Source organism: Anser cygnoides, chromosome 2, assembly GCF_040182565.1.
Source record: "Anser cygnoides isolate HZ-2024a breed goose chromosome 2, Taihu_goose_T2T_genome, whole genome shotgun sequence".
Classification (NCBI taxonomy): domain Eukaryota; kingdom Metazoa; phylum Chordata; class Aves; order Anseriformes; family Anatidae; genus Anser; species Anser cygnoides.
In genome coordinates this window covers 162,454,041-162,468,852 of record NC_089874.1, presented here as the reverse complement: position 1 = coordinate 162,468,852, position 14,812 = coordinate 162,454,041, and the positions used below count along the sequence as shown (strand labels likewise).

The window sequence follows — 14,812 nt, the reverse complement described above, 5'->3', positions numbered from 1 at the left end:
CGGGCTGATGAAATGGACGCCCAGAGGAAACTGCAATCACACATGGCCGGAAAGAGATCAGAAAGGAATTTAAAAAAAAAAAAAAAAAAATGCAGGATCTTGGAGAAAGGAAAATCGCAGCGACGGAAGAGGCGGCTGAGGGTGACATCTAGAGGAAGCCGAGCCGGGGACGGGCTCCCGGGGGGGGTCCCCAGGCCCCACAGACAGCTGGGGGGCACCCAAGGGATGGGGCACCCTGGGGACGGGGTGGGTGCTGGCTTCCCCCAAGGGGGATGTCGCAGCGGGGTCGGGGGCTGCAGAGGGTGGGGGGCTCCGTGAGCAGGGGGGGGGTTGGATTTTTTGGCACAGCACGGGCGCGTTGATGCAGGTGGTCCCCGTGCTCCCGCTTGCGGGAATTACTGCCCTGGGAAGGGTGAAATGGCAAAAAAAAAAAAAAAATATCAGGGCTGGGGGGGGATCTGGGTGGAAAATTGGTGGAAAAAAAAAAAAAAGGAGTAAACGTAGAGAAAAACGGCTGCGTTGGCTTTAGGTCTGGGCTGCCTGCTGCGCTGGACCAAAGCCCACGAGCAAGCAGGAGTCACTGCTGCTATGAGTTTTGTCCTGCCTGGAATCGGGTGGGGGTGGTGGAGGGGACAAAAATGGGGACGGAGAGCAGGGGGGAGGTGGGACGGGGGGACAGGGCTCAGCCTCACAGCCCCTCTTTCACCCCCGTGCCCGGCGCTGGGTGGGCAAAGAGCCGGTGGTGCGATGGGGCCGCACCCCTGCTCATTTTGGGGGGAATACGGGGGATTTTGGGGTGAAGCAGCCTATTAAAGGGGGAAACAGGTGATTTGTGGGGGGGACACGGGACCTGCTGTGAACATGGACCTGTTTCGAGCCTCATTGAAGTCCCCCCAAAAACCTGTATGGTCCTTAAATACAGGACTCGTTCGGTGCCATTCATATTTCAGACTGAACGATATAAAATCCTTATCCCCATCCCGGAGGTTGCCCAGAGCCTCCTGGTTTGCGGCTTCGCTCCCTGCTGCCAGGAGCTGTTCGTTTCTCTCCTCCACGGCGAAAAATTCTTTCCTTCATTTTAGCTCTCACCTTGCTTGAAAACTCACCTGTTTTCTACCTTTCCCCAGCCACGTTTGATTTTTTTTAAATTTTTTTTTGGCCCAGAGGAGCCCAGCGCCGTGCGGTGAAGGCCACCGATGGCCCCTACGGTGGTGGCAGCGGAGGCACGTATGGACCCAGTGGAAACCAGTACGGCTTGAAGAGCTCCCCAGTACCATGGCATGGGGTGCGCTGGCGTTTCGTGATGCTCACATCACATGCAAATACTGAATGGAGAGCTGCAAATTAGAGCCGTCTGCACCTTCACCCCTCCAAAATTATAACGGTGAGGTTGGTACCGCAGATCTGTGCTCGCGCAGAACGACCTCTCCAGCTTGCGAGGGTGCTGTCAGCGATCCACGGAGGTTTTGGCAGGACTTTAGCAGGGACTGGGTGCACCGGGAGCAGCTTTGTGCATCACCGTGGTGCAGTGGTGATGGGGACAGGCAGAAATCTCCACCTTTGCTCTGGCCGCCTACATGTCCCCTTCCCTAAGGAATTAGGGGACCTCTGGGGTAAAAACGAGATCCTAAAGTTGTTTGTTTTTTTTTACCTTTATCCATGAATCAACTTCTGTTTTTCCCCCTTCTCTGGAGCAGAATAAGCTTTTGTTTAAAGCAGCGAGCTGCAGAGACGCTGGCTTGCAGTGTTTATGTTTTTCATTTCCAGGCAAATCCCATTTCGGAGCCCCCCTGAACGTGGGTCTGGGAACTGAACATCCCGACCGCAGCAAGCCGCGGTGAACTGAGGATCAGAATAGAAGATTGTTTTTACACAGGGGACTTTGCAGCATGGGTTTGGCTTCTGATGTCCATCCAAAGCACGCAGGCGGAGAAGGAATGCTCTGTTTTCAGTCTGCAATGGAGTCACTGTTTTAATTTTAGCTTCTCTGGAGCAAAGCTGTAACCAAGCCGTTACCAAAGCAAAGCACCCTACGGAGGCTGGAAGAGGCAGAGGGACCGGAGCCTCCCCGTCCTCCCATGCGTGGGTACCAGGCCTCCGGGGAGGGAGGGGTCCCCAAAACGGTGAAGCCCAGCACCCAAAATCTGTGCGTCCTTCTTAAAAACCCCAGCACGCCTCATCCCCGCAGCTCAGACGGGGGAACGGTGCAGAGCTGCCGGTGCCAACGCCGGGACGGCAGAGCCATGCTCCCAGGAGGAGCCACAAACGCACCAAAGGGTCTTGCAAGGGCAAACCTCCACCAAGAGGTGCCGACAACCCCCCACCAAAGCGCAGAGGACCTCCAGCGGGTGCAATTTATGCGTGTGGTGGAAAAAAAGAATGATTTCGGGAGCAAATTCTCCTTCCAGCCAGTTCAGTTTCTTCTGCAGCTTTCCGGGTTGGATAATTACTGCTGGTTGTGAGCGTCAGCCACAACTCACCAATGTCCCTTCCTGGAGGTAAAGCTGCCTGCAGAGTTCCCAAGCCCCTGCGGGGAGATCAGACAGGTCAAAAGAAACCCCAAAACATCCTGAAATGCCATCAATTCATTTCCAAGCATCCCTTCCCCTCTGCTGGGGCTTGCGAAAATGAGCGGCTGCCGCTTTCCCTTCGGTGGTTGCTGTAATGCCCGGCAAATGCAGTCAGTAAGGCACAACCAGGAATTTATAGGGAATGGCCCCGGCCCAAGAAATGGTGGTGGTGGTGCGGACGGTGAGGGTGGAGAGGCTCCGAGGTGGCTGCAGGGGGACACGGGGGACAAGGGGACGTCCCACGGCCTTGCAGGGCAGGAGAGCCGGCGGCAGCAGCTGGGGGTGTTCAGTCCCTGCCATCCCCACGCAAGCTCAAAGCACGCTTCAGCAGGTGAAAGTGGAGAGAAAACGTTAAATATCCTGGAAAATAATCCTGGGAACAGCAGAGAAGAAGTGCACAGATTGTTCACCTGATTTCTGCCCTTCCCCAGGTCGTGTATTTAGGTCTGCGTGCAGCTCACACGCCAGCAGCGAGACTGCAGGCGAGACAGAAGGCAAAAAAAGAGACATCGCAGCAGAAAACTATTGCCCACTGGATAAACGAAGGTGGCTTTTCCTTTAGGGCTGCGCGGCAGTCTTTTTTTCCTGTTACTGACATTTTCCTCTCTGGTTTCCATCTAACCCAGGAGACGTGTCCTTCCCCAGAGCCCGCGCTCCTGAGCCTTGCTGTTATCAGCAAAAATAAGATTCTGGAGTTCGCTTGCCCTTGGGAGGCAGTTTTTTTTTTTTTTCTTTTTTTCAAGAGTTAAGATAGAAAAAGGTTTTTGGAGAAGAAGCAACTTTCTTCGGCGATAAATAGCTGCTGAGCTCCTGCACAGCCGGGTTGGGGGCTGCAGGATGCAGGGCGCAGCCCCCTGGGAGCCTGAGCTCGGCCCTCTGCTCTCCTGCGCACCCGGGCTCTGGTTCTCGTGACGATCAGCAGTGACTATTCGGTTTCAAGCCTAGATTTGATAGCCCCACACAATCCTCTTGCTCGAATAGCTCTTCCTTTTCCCTTGATATTTGCCTTCTTCCTTGGACGCAGCTGGGAGAGCACGTCTTTGCTTGGAGCGCGAGGCTAAGAAAACTCGGCTGTTTTGGGCATTTCTAGCAAGAGGCCCTCCATTCCCAACCTCATTCCTTACACTTCTTCCAGTCTGAACATATTTCTCTAATACAGCCTGATATACAACATTGCAAGCTGGTTTTCACCACTGTCTTGTACAACGGTGCTACTGGAACCATGCATGGACTGTCCTTCAGTCCTCTCCGTGGTTGATTCTTCTCCCCTTCTTTTTTTTTTTTGCCTTTTCATTGCTTAAGTCTAGCCAGCAAGCTGCTGCTGCTGCTGCTGCTGCTAAAATTATCTCCCCTGCCTGCTGCTTGGCCCGTGTCACACCTCCTCCTGAAGCTCTGCACCAGCTCCTGGTCTCCTTCCACGGCAAATGCAGATGCTCCATCTTCCTCCCGAGAGCCCGCACAGCTCCCGCCAGCCACCTGAGCAACTCGCTTCAGAGGAGCAGGTACCTGGACAGCCAAGAGAAAGCCGATGTGGGAGGCAGAGATTTCTCGGCAGCTGGAGTGCGGATTTGAGCCTTCTTTTGAATTTAGAGGCTTTCAGCTTGCGACGGGCCACCCCAAGATGTCCTGAAACGGTGTGGTTTTGTGCTTGGGTTAGAGCAATGCAGGTCCACGTCCGTGCTGCTGCCTAGAAAGGAGCTTTCCCTTACACTCCTGGGGGTACATGGTGAATCGCATCGGAGGCCAGGTCAAGCTGAAAACTAAACCAGAAAGAAAAAGGAAAGGGAAGGAGAAGCAGGAGAAGGAGCAGGAAAGACAGAAGCAGGAGAAGGAGAAGGAGAAGGAGAAGGAGGAGAAGGAGAAGGAGAAGGAGAAGGAGAAGGAGAAGGAGAAGGAGAAGGAGGAGGAGAAGGAGGAGGAGGAGGAGGAGGAGGAGGAGGAGGAGGAGGAGGAGGAGAAGGAGAAGGAGAAGGAGAAGGAGAAGGAGAAGGAGAAGGAGAAGGAGAAGGAGAAGGAGAAGGAGAAGGAGAAGGAGAAGGAGAAGGAGAAGGAGAAGGAGAAGGAGAAGGAGAAGGAGAAGGAGAAGGAGAAGGAGAAGGAGAAGGAGAAGGAGAAGGAGAAGGAGAAGGAGAAGGAGAAGGAGAAGGAGAAGGAGAAGGAGAAGGAGAAGGAGAAGGAGAAGGAGAAGGAGAAGGAGAAGGAGAAGGAGAAGGAGAAGGAGAAGGAGAAGGAGAAGGAGAAGGAGGAGAAGTTGCTCTGCAGTCAGATCACATCCCGTAAATCCATGCCATGGCTGAACAAGTGCTGCTGCTGGCACAGGAGGGAACTTGACACGCTTGATGATGCTTCAGCAAAAGGATGCGGGATGCAACCACTGGCGTTGGAACAACAAACACAGGACACCACAGAGCCGACAAGACTGTAGAAACAGAGGGCTGAGAACAAGCTGAGGAGGACGCCTCAGTCTGAGCCCCTGGCAGGGTTTGGTACATATCGACCTCCCCAGGAACATACTGACCTTAAACCTTCCCATCCGCCTGAATAATTTCTTCTCTGGAGAGTTGGAAAGTTTTTCCAGAGCTGTAACCTGAGTCTCCTTTGCCACAAATGAAGCAAATCCCTACTACCAGTGAACATCAAGCACATCTGATTAGATATCTCTTTCTGATATTATTTCCTTTTTTATTTATTTATTTATTTTTATTTTCAATACTACAACACAAAAAGATTCCATTTTTTCTTTACAGACCACGTTCTCTAAACCTTTGCCATTTTGATTTCCTGCTTCCTTCTGGATGCCCACCGATTTTCCTACACGTTTAGTGACTTGTCTCCCTCCGGGCTTGATGCAATGCTCCAGCCGAGACCCACGGGCGTCCCCACGGAATAATTACTCTGCTGTCCTGTGAAGGACGCTCCTGCTAACGGATCCCGAGCACTGCTGGGTGTTTCAGGCAACGCTGGAAGATCTGGGGATCCTAGGAGATCCCTGTGCCTTTGGAAAGTGTCTTGTGGGAGCGGGCGGCAGGAACGCCGATGCCTCCCACTCACCCTTGTCATCAGGTCTCTGCAATCTGCTGGTGCAGCGCTTAACGAAGTTTAGTGCTTTAGCTTGTCTCAGCAAGTTTACGGAAAGCCAGCGAGAGACTCCAGACTAAACCGAAGCTGATGAGGCCACGATTCCAAACGTGTGAGCAGCTTAATTGGGTCCTATTGCACGCTTGTCACTGGATCCGCAGCTCTGGTGATGTTTGAGGCCATTAGAGGGATTAGCACCGTGTTTATTCTGGGCTGAATGAGGCAATTTAATTTCTCGTAAATGTGCTACCCTCCCTCGGGCATTTTCTCACCCGCAGACACCCTGCTAGTGCAGCGCCAAAAACCTGCACTTGCATTTTACTGTTTTTTTTTTTTTTTTTTTAAATTAAATTAGACTTACAAACAAGTGCCATGCAGGCGTAGTGCTATGAACAAAGAACAAGTGCCGTGAATTCCTGCAGGTTTCAGATGTGCTGTTTGTAACAGGCAGCTAGTGGTGAGGTAGCTGAACATGTAATTCTTCCTCACGGTGTTCTGAAAAGAAAAAAAAAATGATTTATTTTAGTGCTGCAGCATCCTTGTCTCTCCTTTACCCTCTACACACGTCTCAGGGGAGATATATGAGTGTACTCCAGCCACTTGCCCCAAGGCAGGATGCTCCTGTGTGACCCCTGGGGAAGATCCAGTTTCATGCTTAAAATGTTGTCTCTGCTCCTCTGCACCCCTTGTCCCACCAAAGCTCTCCTGTGGGGAGCACCCAAGGAGACCTCAAGGAGCAGCCAAGCGGCACCGCAAGGAGCCTGAGACCCTCCGGCACTGCCTTGCCCCAGAGTTTGCTTTTTCTAGTTATGTATTTTGGTGTTTTGCTCAGCAAAAGAGGGCAGCTCCCCCCTGCTTTTAGCTCACTCTTTCCCAAGGTTGGGCGTTGTGGGAGCGGTGGGTACACGGCTTCCCTATGTTAAAAATTAGCTTTTCCCCTGCATGTGCTGAATTAATTTTGATTCAGAGCAGCCCGTTCTAGCTCATTTATGCAAGCCACTTAAATCCTTGTGCCAGCACAAGGGAGGGAACGAGCAGCTGCGAGCGGAGGAGGCTTCTTTTGGCACAAGTGCCGATTTCTACCAGTTTGAAGCAGTTATGAAACTCCGGGTGAGGCTTGCTCATCGATTGAAGCTGATCTCAGGCTGCCCTCCCAGATCTGCCCTCTGGTCCCTGTCTCCGTCCTACCTGTGCAGGACCGTGCAAGAGGAGGCTGTGTGATTTTTATTTATTTATTTTTAATTATATATATATATATATTTTTTTTTTTCCAGTTGGAAGGCTTCAAGGGAGGCTAACAGGGGCCAGGCTCCCCGCCTGCTTTGTGTTTTGAAGCCTCTGCTACCATCTGCACAAAGCGGTATATTCCTCCGGGCTGGCTCTTCCCCATATTCCCCCGCTGAATCACTTTAAAAAGCCACTCAGCACACTGTAAATAATTTACTAAATCTACCTTCCCAGGCAGGCGAATCATGGGCTTGTCTCGGGGATGTTATTCGATCAGAGCTGGGACAGGCAGAGCTCCCTAACTGCGATGGGAAGGGAGTTGTCCCAGGAGACAGCTTCTGCTTGAAACGATCGGAGGTTGATGATCGGTTGCTTTTATAAAGTTCCCATCATGGGAGCGTTTAGAAGGAAATAGTGTTGTGCTGGTACAGCTACTTGGCTCAGCTTTCTTTTTTTTTTTTCCCCAAATTGTTTCAAAAATAATTTTAGTACGGATTTTTATCTCCTTTGCAGACTTGAGGTATTGTTACAGCTTTGTTTAACGTTATGGGTTTTATTCCCCTAGGAAAGAAAGAGATTATTCAGAAAACAAACTCCTTAAGGATAACGTCCATACCGATAATGTTCTCCTCTGTTTGTACTCTCATTTTTATGGATATACTTTGTAGATACTTCTGGTTTATACAGTTAACATGGGGCCATCTGACTTTCAGGATGGGACGTGTGCTCAGGGGGACGGTTCAGCTCTTAAAAGGTACTTGTAGAGTGATAGGAAGCGGTACCAGACCTCAGAAAACTGCCTCCTGCTCCTGGATTTACCCCTGGTTTCTGGCAGGAATCGAGTAATGGGGAAACAGGAACTGCCCTGAAAGCTGCTGAGGAAACGCGTTACAAAAGGAGACTTGCAGAGCCACTCGCCCTCTTCTCTTGTTTAATCCGAAGGTGCAAGTTCCCTTGATCAGCTGCGTGTCTCCTAATTACCCTGAGTGCAGCAGCTCTTTCGCTCACGCTGCTGCTGAAACCCTACTGGTACATCCAGCACACAACAAAGACTTCAAATGAGGGACCAAACTTGCCCATTCTTGCAGGAAGCTAAAAACAGCTACGGTTTACTCCACTGGCACGACAAGCCGTTGCAGCTCAGCTTCGGGATTTTTTCTCCTGCAAAACGTTTTCGACGATTACAACCAGCGCACGAGAAATAAGGAGCTGATGCATGAAGTTAAGGGACGTGGTTATGAGACGGAGTCCGACGGGGGCACGAGCAGATCCTGGTCCTTGTGCCACGTTAGGGTGGGAGACCTGGCCGTGGTGGGGCTGGGCCACAGGGAAAGGCAGATCACAGAACCACAGAAGGGTTGACGGGGACCTCTGGAGGCCATCTGGTTCAACCTCCTTGCTCAAGCAGGGACACCCAGAGCAGCTTGCCCAGGACCACGTCTGGGCAGCTGTTGAAGATCTCCGTGGAGGGAGACTCCGAAACCTTTCTGGGTAGCCTGTGCCAGCGCTCTGTCACCCACAGAGCACAGAAGTGCTGCTTGACGTCCAGAGGGAACCTCCTGTGCTCCAGGTTGTGCCCAGCACCTCTGGTCCTGGCACTGGGCACCGGCGGAGCAGATCCCGGCTCTGTCCTCTTAGCATCTCCTCTCAGATATTGATAGATATGGATGAGTCCCCCCTTCTTCAATCCGATCAGCCCCGGCTCTCCCAGCCTCTCCTCACAGGAGAAATATTCTTGGTGGCCCTCCATTGGACTGTCCACTACGTCCAGGTCTCTGGACCTAGGTGGGGCTGGAAGAGCTGGGATCAGAGCAGGGTTGGAGAGGGGCAAGGGGGAGCTGGTGGGGCAAGAAACGGGATGGAGCCAGCTGGGGCAGGTGACAGGGGCCAGGTAACTTGCTGTAGCGAGGTGGGGGTTGGTCGGTCTTCTACGTGCCTGGTGACAGGATGAGGGGGAATGGGCTAAAGCTGCGCCAGGGGAGGTTTAGGTTGGATATTAGGAAGAACTTCTTTACTGAAAGGGTTGTTAGGCATTGGGGTGGGCTGCCCAGGGAGGTTCTTGTGACCCCATCCCTGGAGGTCTTTAAAAGACGTTTAGATGCAGAGCTCAGTGATATGGTTTAGTGGAGGACTTGTTAGTGTTAGGTCAGGGGTTGGGCTGGGTGATCTTGGAGGTCTCTTCTAGGTGATTCTGTGATTCTGTAACAGAGGCCAAGTGACAGAGGCCAAGTGACAGAGGCCGGGTGACAGTTGACTGAGGGCAGGTGACAGAGGCCAGGTAACAAAGGCCAGGTGACAGAGGCTGGGTGACAGGTGATAGAAGCCAGGTGACAGAGGCCAAGTGACAGAGGCCAGGTGACAGAGGACAGGTGACAGTTGATAGAGGCCAAGTAACAGAGGCCAAGTGACAGAGGCTGGGTGACAGTTGACTGAGGCCAGGTAACAGAGGCCAAGTGACAGAGGCCAAGTAACAGAGGCCAAGTGACAGAGGCTGGGTGACAGTTGACTGAGGCCAGGTGACAAGAGGCCAAGTGACAGTTGACAGAGGCTGGGTGACAGTTGACTGAGGCCAGGTGATGGAGGCCAGGTAACAGTTGACAGAGGCCAGTGACAGAGGCCAGGTGACAGAGGCCAGTAACAGTGACGAGAGGCCACGTACCAGCTGACAGAGCCCCGGTGACAGAGCCCCGGTGACAGAGCCCCGCAGAGGCCGCCCCGGGGGCACCCCACGAGGGGACTCCAAGCCCCCCCTGGGCCCGCCTCAGGCTTCGGCGGCGCGCGCCGGGCCGCGGGCCCGCTCCGTCGCTAGGCAACGCCCCCCGCGCCCCCCGCGGGCCGTCACGTGAGGGCGCGCGGTCACGTGAGCGGGCCAACGGGCGGCGCGCGGCGATGACGTCGCGGGAGGGGGGGGGCGGGGCCGGGGCGGGCGGGGGCGCTGCGGGGATGGAGGAGAGCGAGCGGCTGCGGAGGGAGATCCGGAGGCTGCAGGGTGCGGGGGGGGGAGGGAGGGGAGGGGAGGGGGAGGGGGGGAGAGGGGACAGGGGGGGAGGGGGGGAGAGGGGACAGGGGGGGAGGGGGGGAGGGAGGGGAGTTGGGGGTGGGGGGGGAGGGGGGGGGAGTGAGGAAGAGGAGGGGGAGGGGGGAGGAAGGGAGGGGGAGGAGGAGGTGAGGGAGAAGAAGAGGAGGGGAGGGGGTGAGGAGGAGGAGGGGGGTGAGGAGGAGGAGGAGGGGGTGAGGAAGAGGAGGAGAAGAGGGGAGAGGATGAGGAGGGGGAGGGAGTGAGGAAGAGGAGGGGGAGAGGGGAGGAGGGGGGGAGGAGGAGGGAGGGAGGAAGAGGAGGAGAAGAGCGGAGGGGGTGAGGAAGAGGAGGGGGGAGGAAAAGAGGAGGGGGAGGGAGTGAGGAGGAGAAGAGGGGAGGGGGGTGAGGGAGAAGAAGAGGAGGAGGATGGGGGGAGTGAGGAAGAGGAGGGGGGAGGAAGGGAGGGGGAGAAGGGGGGGTGAGGAAGAGGAGGAGAAGAAGAGGGGAGGGGGGTGAGGAAGAAGAGGAGGAAGAAAAGGAAGAAGAGGAGGAGGAGGAGGGTGAAGAAGAGGAGGAGAAGAAAGGGGAGGGGGGTGAGGAAGAGGAGGACGGGGGGGAAGAAAAGGAAGAAGAAGAGGAGGGGGAGGGAGTGAGGAAGAGGAGGGGGGAAGGGAGGGAGAGGAGGGGGTTGAGGAAGAGGAGGAGAAAGAAGAAGAGGTGGGGGAGGAAGGGATGGGGAGGGAGTGAGGAAGAAGAGGAGGGAGGAAGGGAGGAAGGGGAGGGAGGAAGAGGAGGAGAAGAAGAGGGGAGGGAGGGAGGTGGAGGAGGGGGGTGAGGAAGAGGGGGAGGGAGTGAGGAAGAGGGGGAGGGAGTGAGGAAGAGGAGGGGGAAAGGGGAGGGGAGGAGGAGGAGGGGGTGAGGAAGAGGAAGAGAGGGACAAGAGGGGGAGGAAGAAGGGGAGGGGGAGGAGTAGAAGAAGAAGAGGGGGGAGGGGGTGAGGAAGAGGAGGGAGGGAAGGGGGAAGGAGGGGGAGGAAGAAGAGGAAGGCCAGGCTCAGAGGGGCCCCGGTAATCGAGGTGGGGGGGCTGGGAGCCCTTTGGAGGGGACCCAGGGGGCCGGGGGGGGGAGCTCTGAGGGCACCCAGGGGTGCTGGGGGGGGGGAGGCGCCCCCAGTTTCCCCGCCCAGAGAGGGAATTGCTGTTAATTACCAAGCCCAGCGCTAATTACCTGTGTTAATTACCCCCAGCTGCTCGTTAGGAGCTCCCGGCCCACCCCGGGCTGCCTCAGAGCCTCCTGCGTGCCTTGGGCTGGCGCCGAGTAACAAAAATACCCCCAAAAAAACCCCAAATACCCCAAAATACCCCCCCCCAAAAAGAAACCAAAATACCCCCAAATACCCCCCCAAAAAAAAACAAACAAAAAAACAAATAAAAACCAAAATACCCCAAAATACGCCCAAATACCCCCCAAAAAAAAACCCAAAAAACAAAAAAAAAAACAAAATACCCCAAAATACCCCAAAATACGGGGCCGGATGTTACCAAATGTTTTTTTCCCCCCCCCGCAGGTCTCATAGACAGCCACAGGAGCGCCCACGGGGACGCGCCGCGGCCGCCGAGCTGGGGCAACGGCAGGCAGCCGCCGTTCGGCAGGAGGGGGCCGTTTTCGGGCCGGTACCCCCCGCAACCCCCCCGGGATTTCCGGCAGGGCCGCTCCTGGAGGAAGAAATATTCCCTCGTCAACCAGCCGCCGGGGCCGCCGCGCGTGGCGGGGAACGCCGGCGCCTCCAGGGTTTTTGGCGGCGGCGGCGCGGAGGGCAGGGCGGCCCCAGCACCCGCGGCGTCCCCGGAGAGGCACGTGGACTTGACCAGGGACGGGAACATTGTCGTGGGCATCCAGGTGACGCAGAGGACCGACCTGGTTCTAGGTCCCGAAGGTCTTGGTGCTGAAGGTTTCGATCCTGAAGGTCTTGGTGCTGAAGGTCTTGGTGCTGAAGGTTTCGATCCTGAAGGTTTCAATTCTGAAGATCTTGGTCCTGAAGGTCTTGGCCTTGAAGGTCTCGGCCCCGAAGGTCTCGGCCCCGAAGGTCTCGGCCCCGAAGGTCTCGGCCTTGAAGGTCTTGGCCTTGAAGGTCTTGGCCCTGAAGGTCTTGGCCCTGAAGGTCTTGGCCCTGAAGGTCTTGGTCCTGAAGGTCTTGGTCCCGAAGGTCTTGGCCTTGAAGGTCTTGGCCTTGAAGGTCTTGGCCCCGAAGGTCTTGGCCCCGAAGGTCTTGGCCCCGAAGGTCTTGGTCCTGAAGGTTTCGGTCCCGAAGGTCTTGGTCCTGAAGGTTTTGGTCCTGAAGGTTTCGGTCCTGAAGGTCTTGGTCCTGAAGGTTTCGATCCTGAAGGTCTTGGTCCCGAAGGTTTCGGTGCTGAAGGTTTTGCAGGTTCTTACTGGGAAGTTCCCCGGCTGAAAACAGGCGGGCTCGCTCCGGGCGAGGGTAAAAAGGGGCAGAAGTCCTCCGCCGCTCCCTACCCGAGCCGAAAAGCGGAGCCGAAGCCCTCCCTCTCCGTCTCCTTCACTTCCTCCCGCCGCGTGGTCAGCTCGTCCTACCCCGGCCCGCCGCACAAACCCCGGACCGTGCGTCTGAGCGCCGAGGCGGCCGAAAGCTCCCCGGCTCCTTGCGAGAGCGCCGTGGCGCCCAAGACGGAGCCGCAGCTCTCCTGGCCCCCGCCGGGCTGCCAGCGGGCTCGCCACCTGGTGTGGTGCAAGCCGGAGCCACCGGCCCCGGGCCGATCGGGCCGCGAGCAAGGCGGGGATGTTTTCCGAGAGCCCAAGCTCCTCGGGGCCGAGGAGGCGTCCTCCAGACCCGCCGCCGTTCTGGCGGCCGGGGCGAGGAGCAGGTTTGCGGCGCTGCACAAAGCTGCCGGCCTCCAAAGGGCCGCGGCGGCGGCCTCGGCGGCCTCGGCGGCGGCCTCCGGCAAAGCCTCCAAGTTTAAGAAAACCAACTACACCTGGGTGGCGAACCCCGGGAGGTGCTGCCGGGCCGTGAAGAGGTGGGCGAGCCCTCGGGCCCCCGACGGCGCTCGGAAAATCGTCGGCGGGGCGGAGAGGGTGGCGAAGGCATCGCCGAAAGCGGATCCGGGGAGCAAGCTGAGGAAGTGGCCGCTCCAGCCCAAGCCGGGCGTCTCCGCCAGCAAATACAAGTGGAAAGCCTCCGCCCTGCAGGCGTCCCCCTCCACGTCCAGGTCGGCGTTCAGGTGGCGGTGCGAGGACGAGAAGAAGCCCGCGGTTTCCACCTCCCCCCAAGCCAGCCGGCCGCCCGCCGCCGCCACCGCCGCCGCGGGTCTCGGGGAGGCGAAGCCGTTCGGCGACGCCGTTCTCTCCAGCTACAAAGTGAGGAGCCGGACGAAAATCATCCGGAGGAAAGGAAGCTCGGGGTAAGTGGCCGGGCCGCTTTGGAGAACCGGCCCTCCGGAGGCCGTGCTTCACGCCCGCGGGCTTTAGGTGAAGCCGGAGCAGCCCCCGATGTCTTCGGGGCAAGGCGTCCCCTTGGCGTTGAATAATCCGCGCAGCCGCGAGCTGCGGGCGCGCCCGCGGGTGAAATTACACCGGGGGCTGTTGGATGCCGGAGGGTGCCTTCGGTTTTCCCCGTACCCCGGGGCTTTGTTCCCGCTTTTCGGGGCCGCGAGGCGCCTCAGACTGTAATCGTTCGAGCGGTCGGTGTAACTCAGGCTTTGGTCTTTCAAAGTTCGAACGAGCCGGGGTTCGAAGCTTCGGCTCCTCGCTTCCCAGCTCCTGTCCTCGGGGCTTCGCCCTCACGCCGGGAAGATCCCTTTGGGGTGAGGCGCCTCGGAAAGCCGGGCTTTCCTTCGGGATCTGCCGGGCGGGGAGATGAGAGGACGGCGGCCTCTGCCCCCCGACGTCTCTCGGGGAGAAGCGAGCGGGCTGAGTTATTTCGTTGTCCAGCCGCCTCGCCAGAAATTCCCCCCGCTTGCCCGTTTTCTCGCCGTTTCCTCTTCAGCCCGTCCCGCCGCCCCTCCGAGGGGGAGCGGAGCTGACCCAGCTCCTCTTCTCGGCCGCGGGCGAGGGGATGAAGCGCCTTTCGGCCCCCCTTTTTACCCTCCTCTAACCGGGTTTTTGCCCCACCCCGCAGCTCCCCGGCGGACAAGAAGAGCGGCCCCTCGCCTCCCGCGCCCCTGAAGAGCCCCTTCCACGCCAAGAAGCGAAACCTGCGGGGGAAACCGGCGCTGCCCAAACGCTGCTCGCCCAAGGGCCTGCTGCAGCTCACCAAGCACAGGCTCTGCAGGCTGCCGGCCGCCAGGAGCCAGGTTTCCACCCGGGAAGGTAGGAACGGTCGTTTGGGGGGGTGTGACGGCGCTCGCTGACCTCGTGCCGGGGGAGCGGTTCCCGGAGAGGCTCTGGGAGCGGGGAGATCGGTCCCAGGCCCCCCGGGAGGCGAAGCTGCTGCCGTCGGACCCCGGGCAGGCACCGGGAAGAGTTTGGGTTGCGCTAAAGCCAAGCCTGAACCCGGGTGGCCTGTAAATGACCGCGCTCCGACGCCTCCGGGAGGCAGCAATCCCTCTGCGAGGCGAGTTTCTCTCTTTGCGGAGGGGGGAGGCCTGTGCACATCACAAAATATTGCCCCCCCCCCAGGAACCGCGGACCTGCCCGGCGCACCCGCGTCCCGGGGCAGCGTCTGCGGGAGCCTCGCTTTTTGATATTTAACGGGGTTAAAGTTGCAGCTGGGGGGAGGAGCGGCGAGCCCCAAACGTTCGGGAACGGGTGGTTTGGGGCCGGGTCCCGCTGCCTTGGGCTCAGCCCCTCGCAGAGCAGGCGTCGGCTTCGCGGGGCCGCGGCTCCAAGCACGTAAAGAGGTGTCGGGGTGTTCGTGGCTCGAGACCCGGCTCTGTTCCCTGGCAAGGTAATCACAAGTCCC

At 57.4% G+C, this 14,812-nt stretch overlaps 1 protein-coding gene, 1 long non-coding RNA gene and 1 pseudogene across 3 annotated transcripts in view; 2 read left to right on the top strand and 1 right to left on the bottom strand.

Annotated features, from left to right (window-relative positions):
- The first annotated feature begins 16 nt into the window (after nt 1-16).
- LOC125180426 (RNA-binding protein 25 pseudogene) lies at nt 17-5,100 on the top strand (annotated as a pseudogene).
- A 644-nt stretch (nt 5,101-5,744) lies between these two features.
- On the bottom strand, nt 5,745-7,245 carry LOC136789815 (uncharacterized). Its single transcript, XR_010828852.1, has 3 exons — nt 7,102-7,245; nt 6,010-6,143; nt 5,745-5,861 (listed from the first exon to the last, which is right to left on the bottom strand). It is a non-coding gene; the product is annotated as an uncharacterized lncRNA (long non-coding RNA).
- A 2,520-nt stretch (nt 7,246-9,765) lies between these two features.
- ZC3H3 (zinc finger CCCH-type containing 3) overlaps nt 9,766-14,812 on the top strand; it is a 137,300-nt gene continuing 132,253 nt past the window's right edge. For both annotated transcript variants that reach the window (XM_066990810.1, XM_066990809.1), the window contains exons 1-3: nt 9,766-9,864; nt 11,462-13,313; nt 14,030-14,220. In XM_066990810.1, the coding sequence (XP_066846911.1) occupies nt 9,819-9,864; nt 11,462-13,313; nt 14,030-14,220 (2,089 nt within the window). In that variant the 5' untranslated portion in view covers nt 9,766-9,818. The remainder of the gene's footprint in view (nt 9,865-11,461; nt 13,314-14,029; nt 14,221-14,812) is intronic.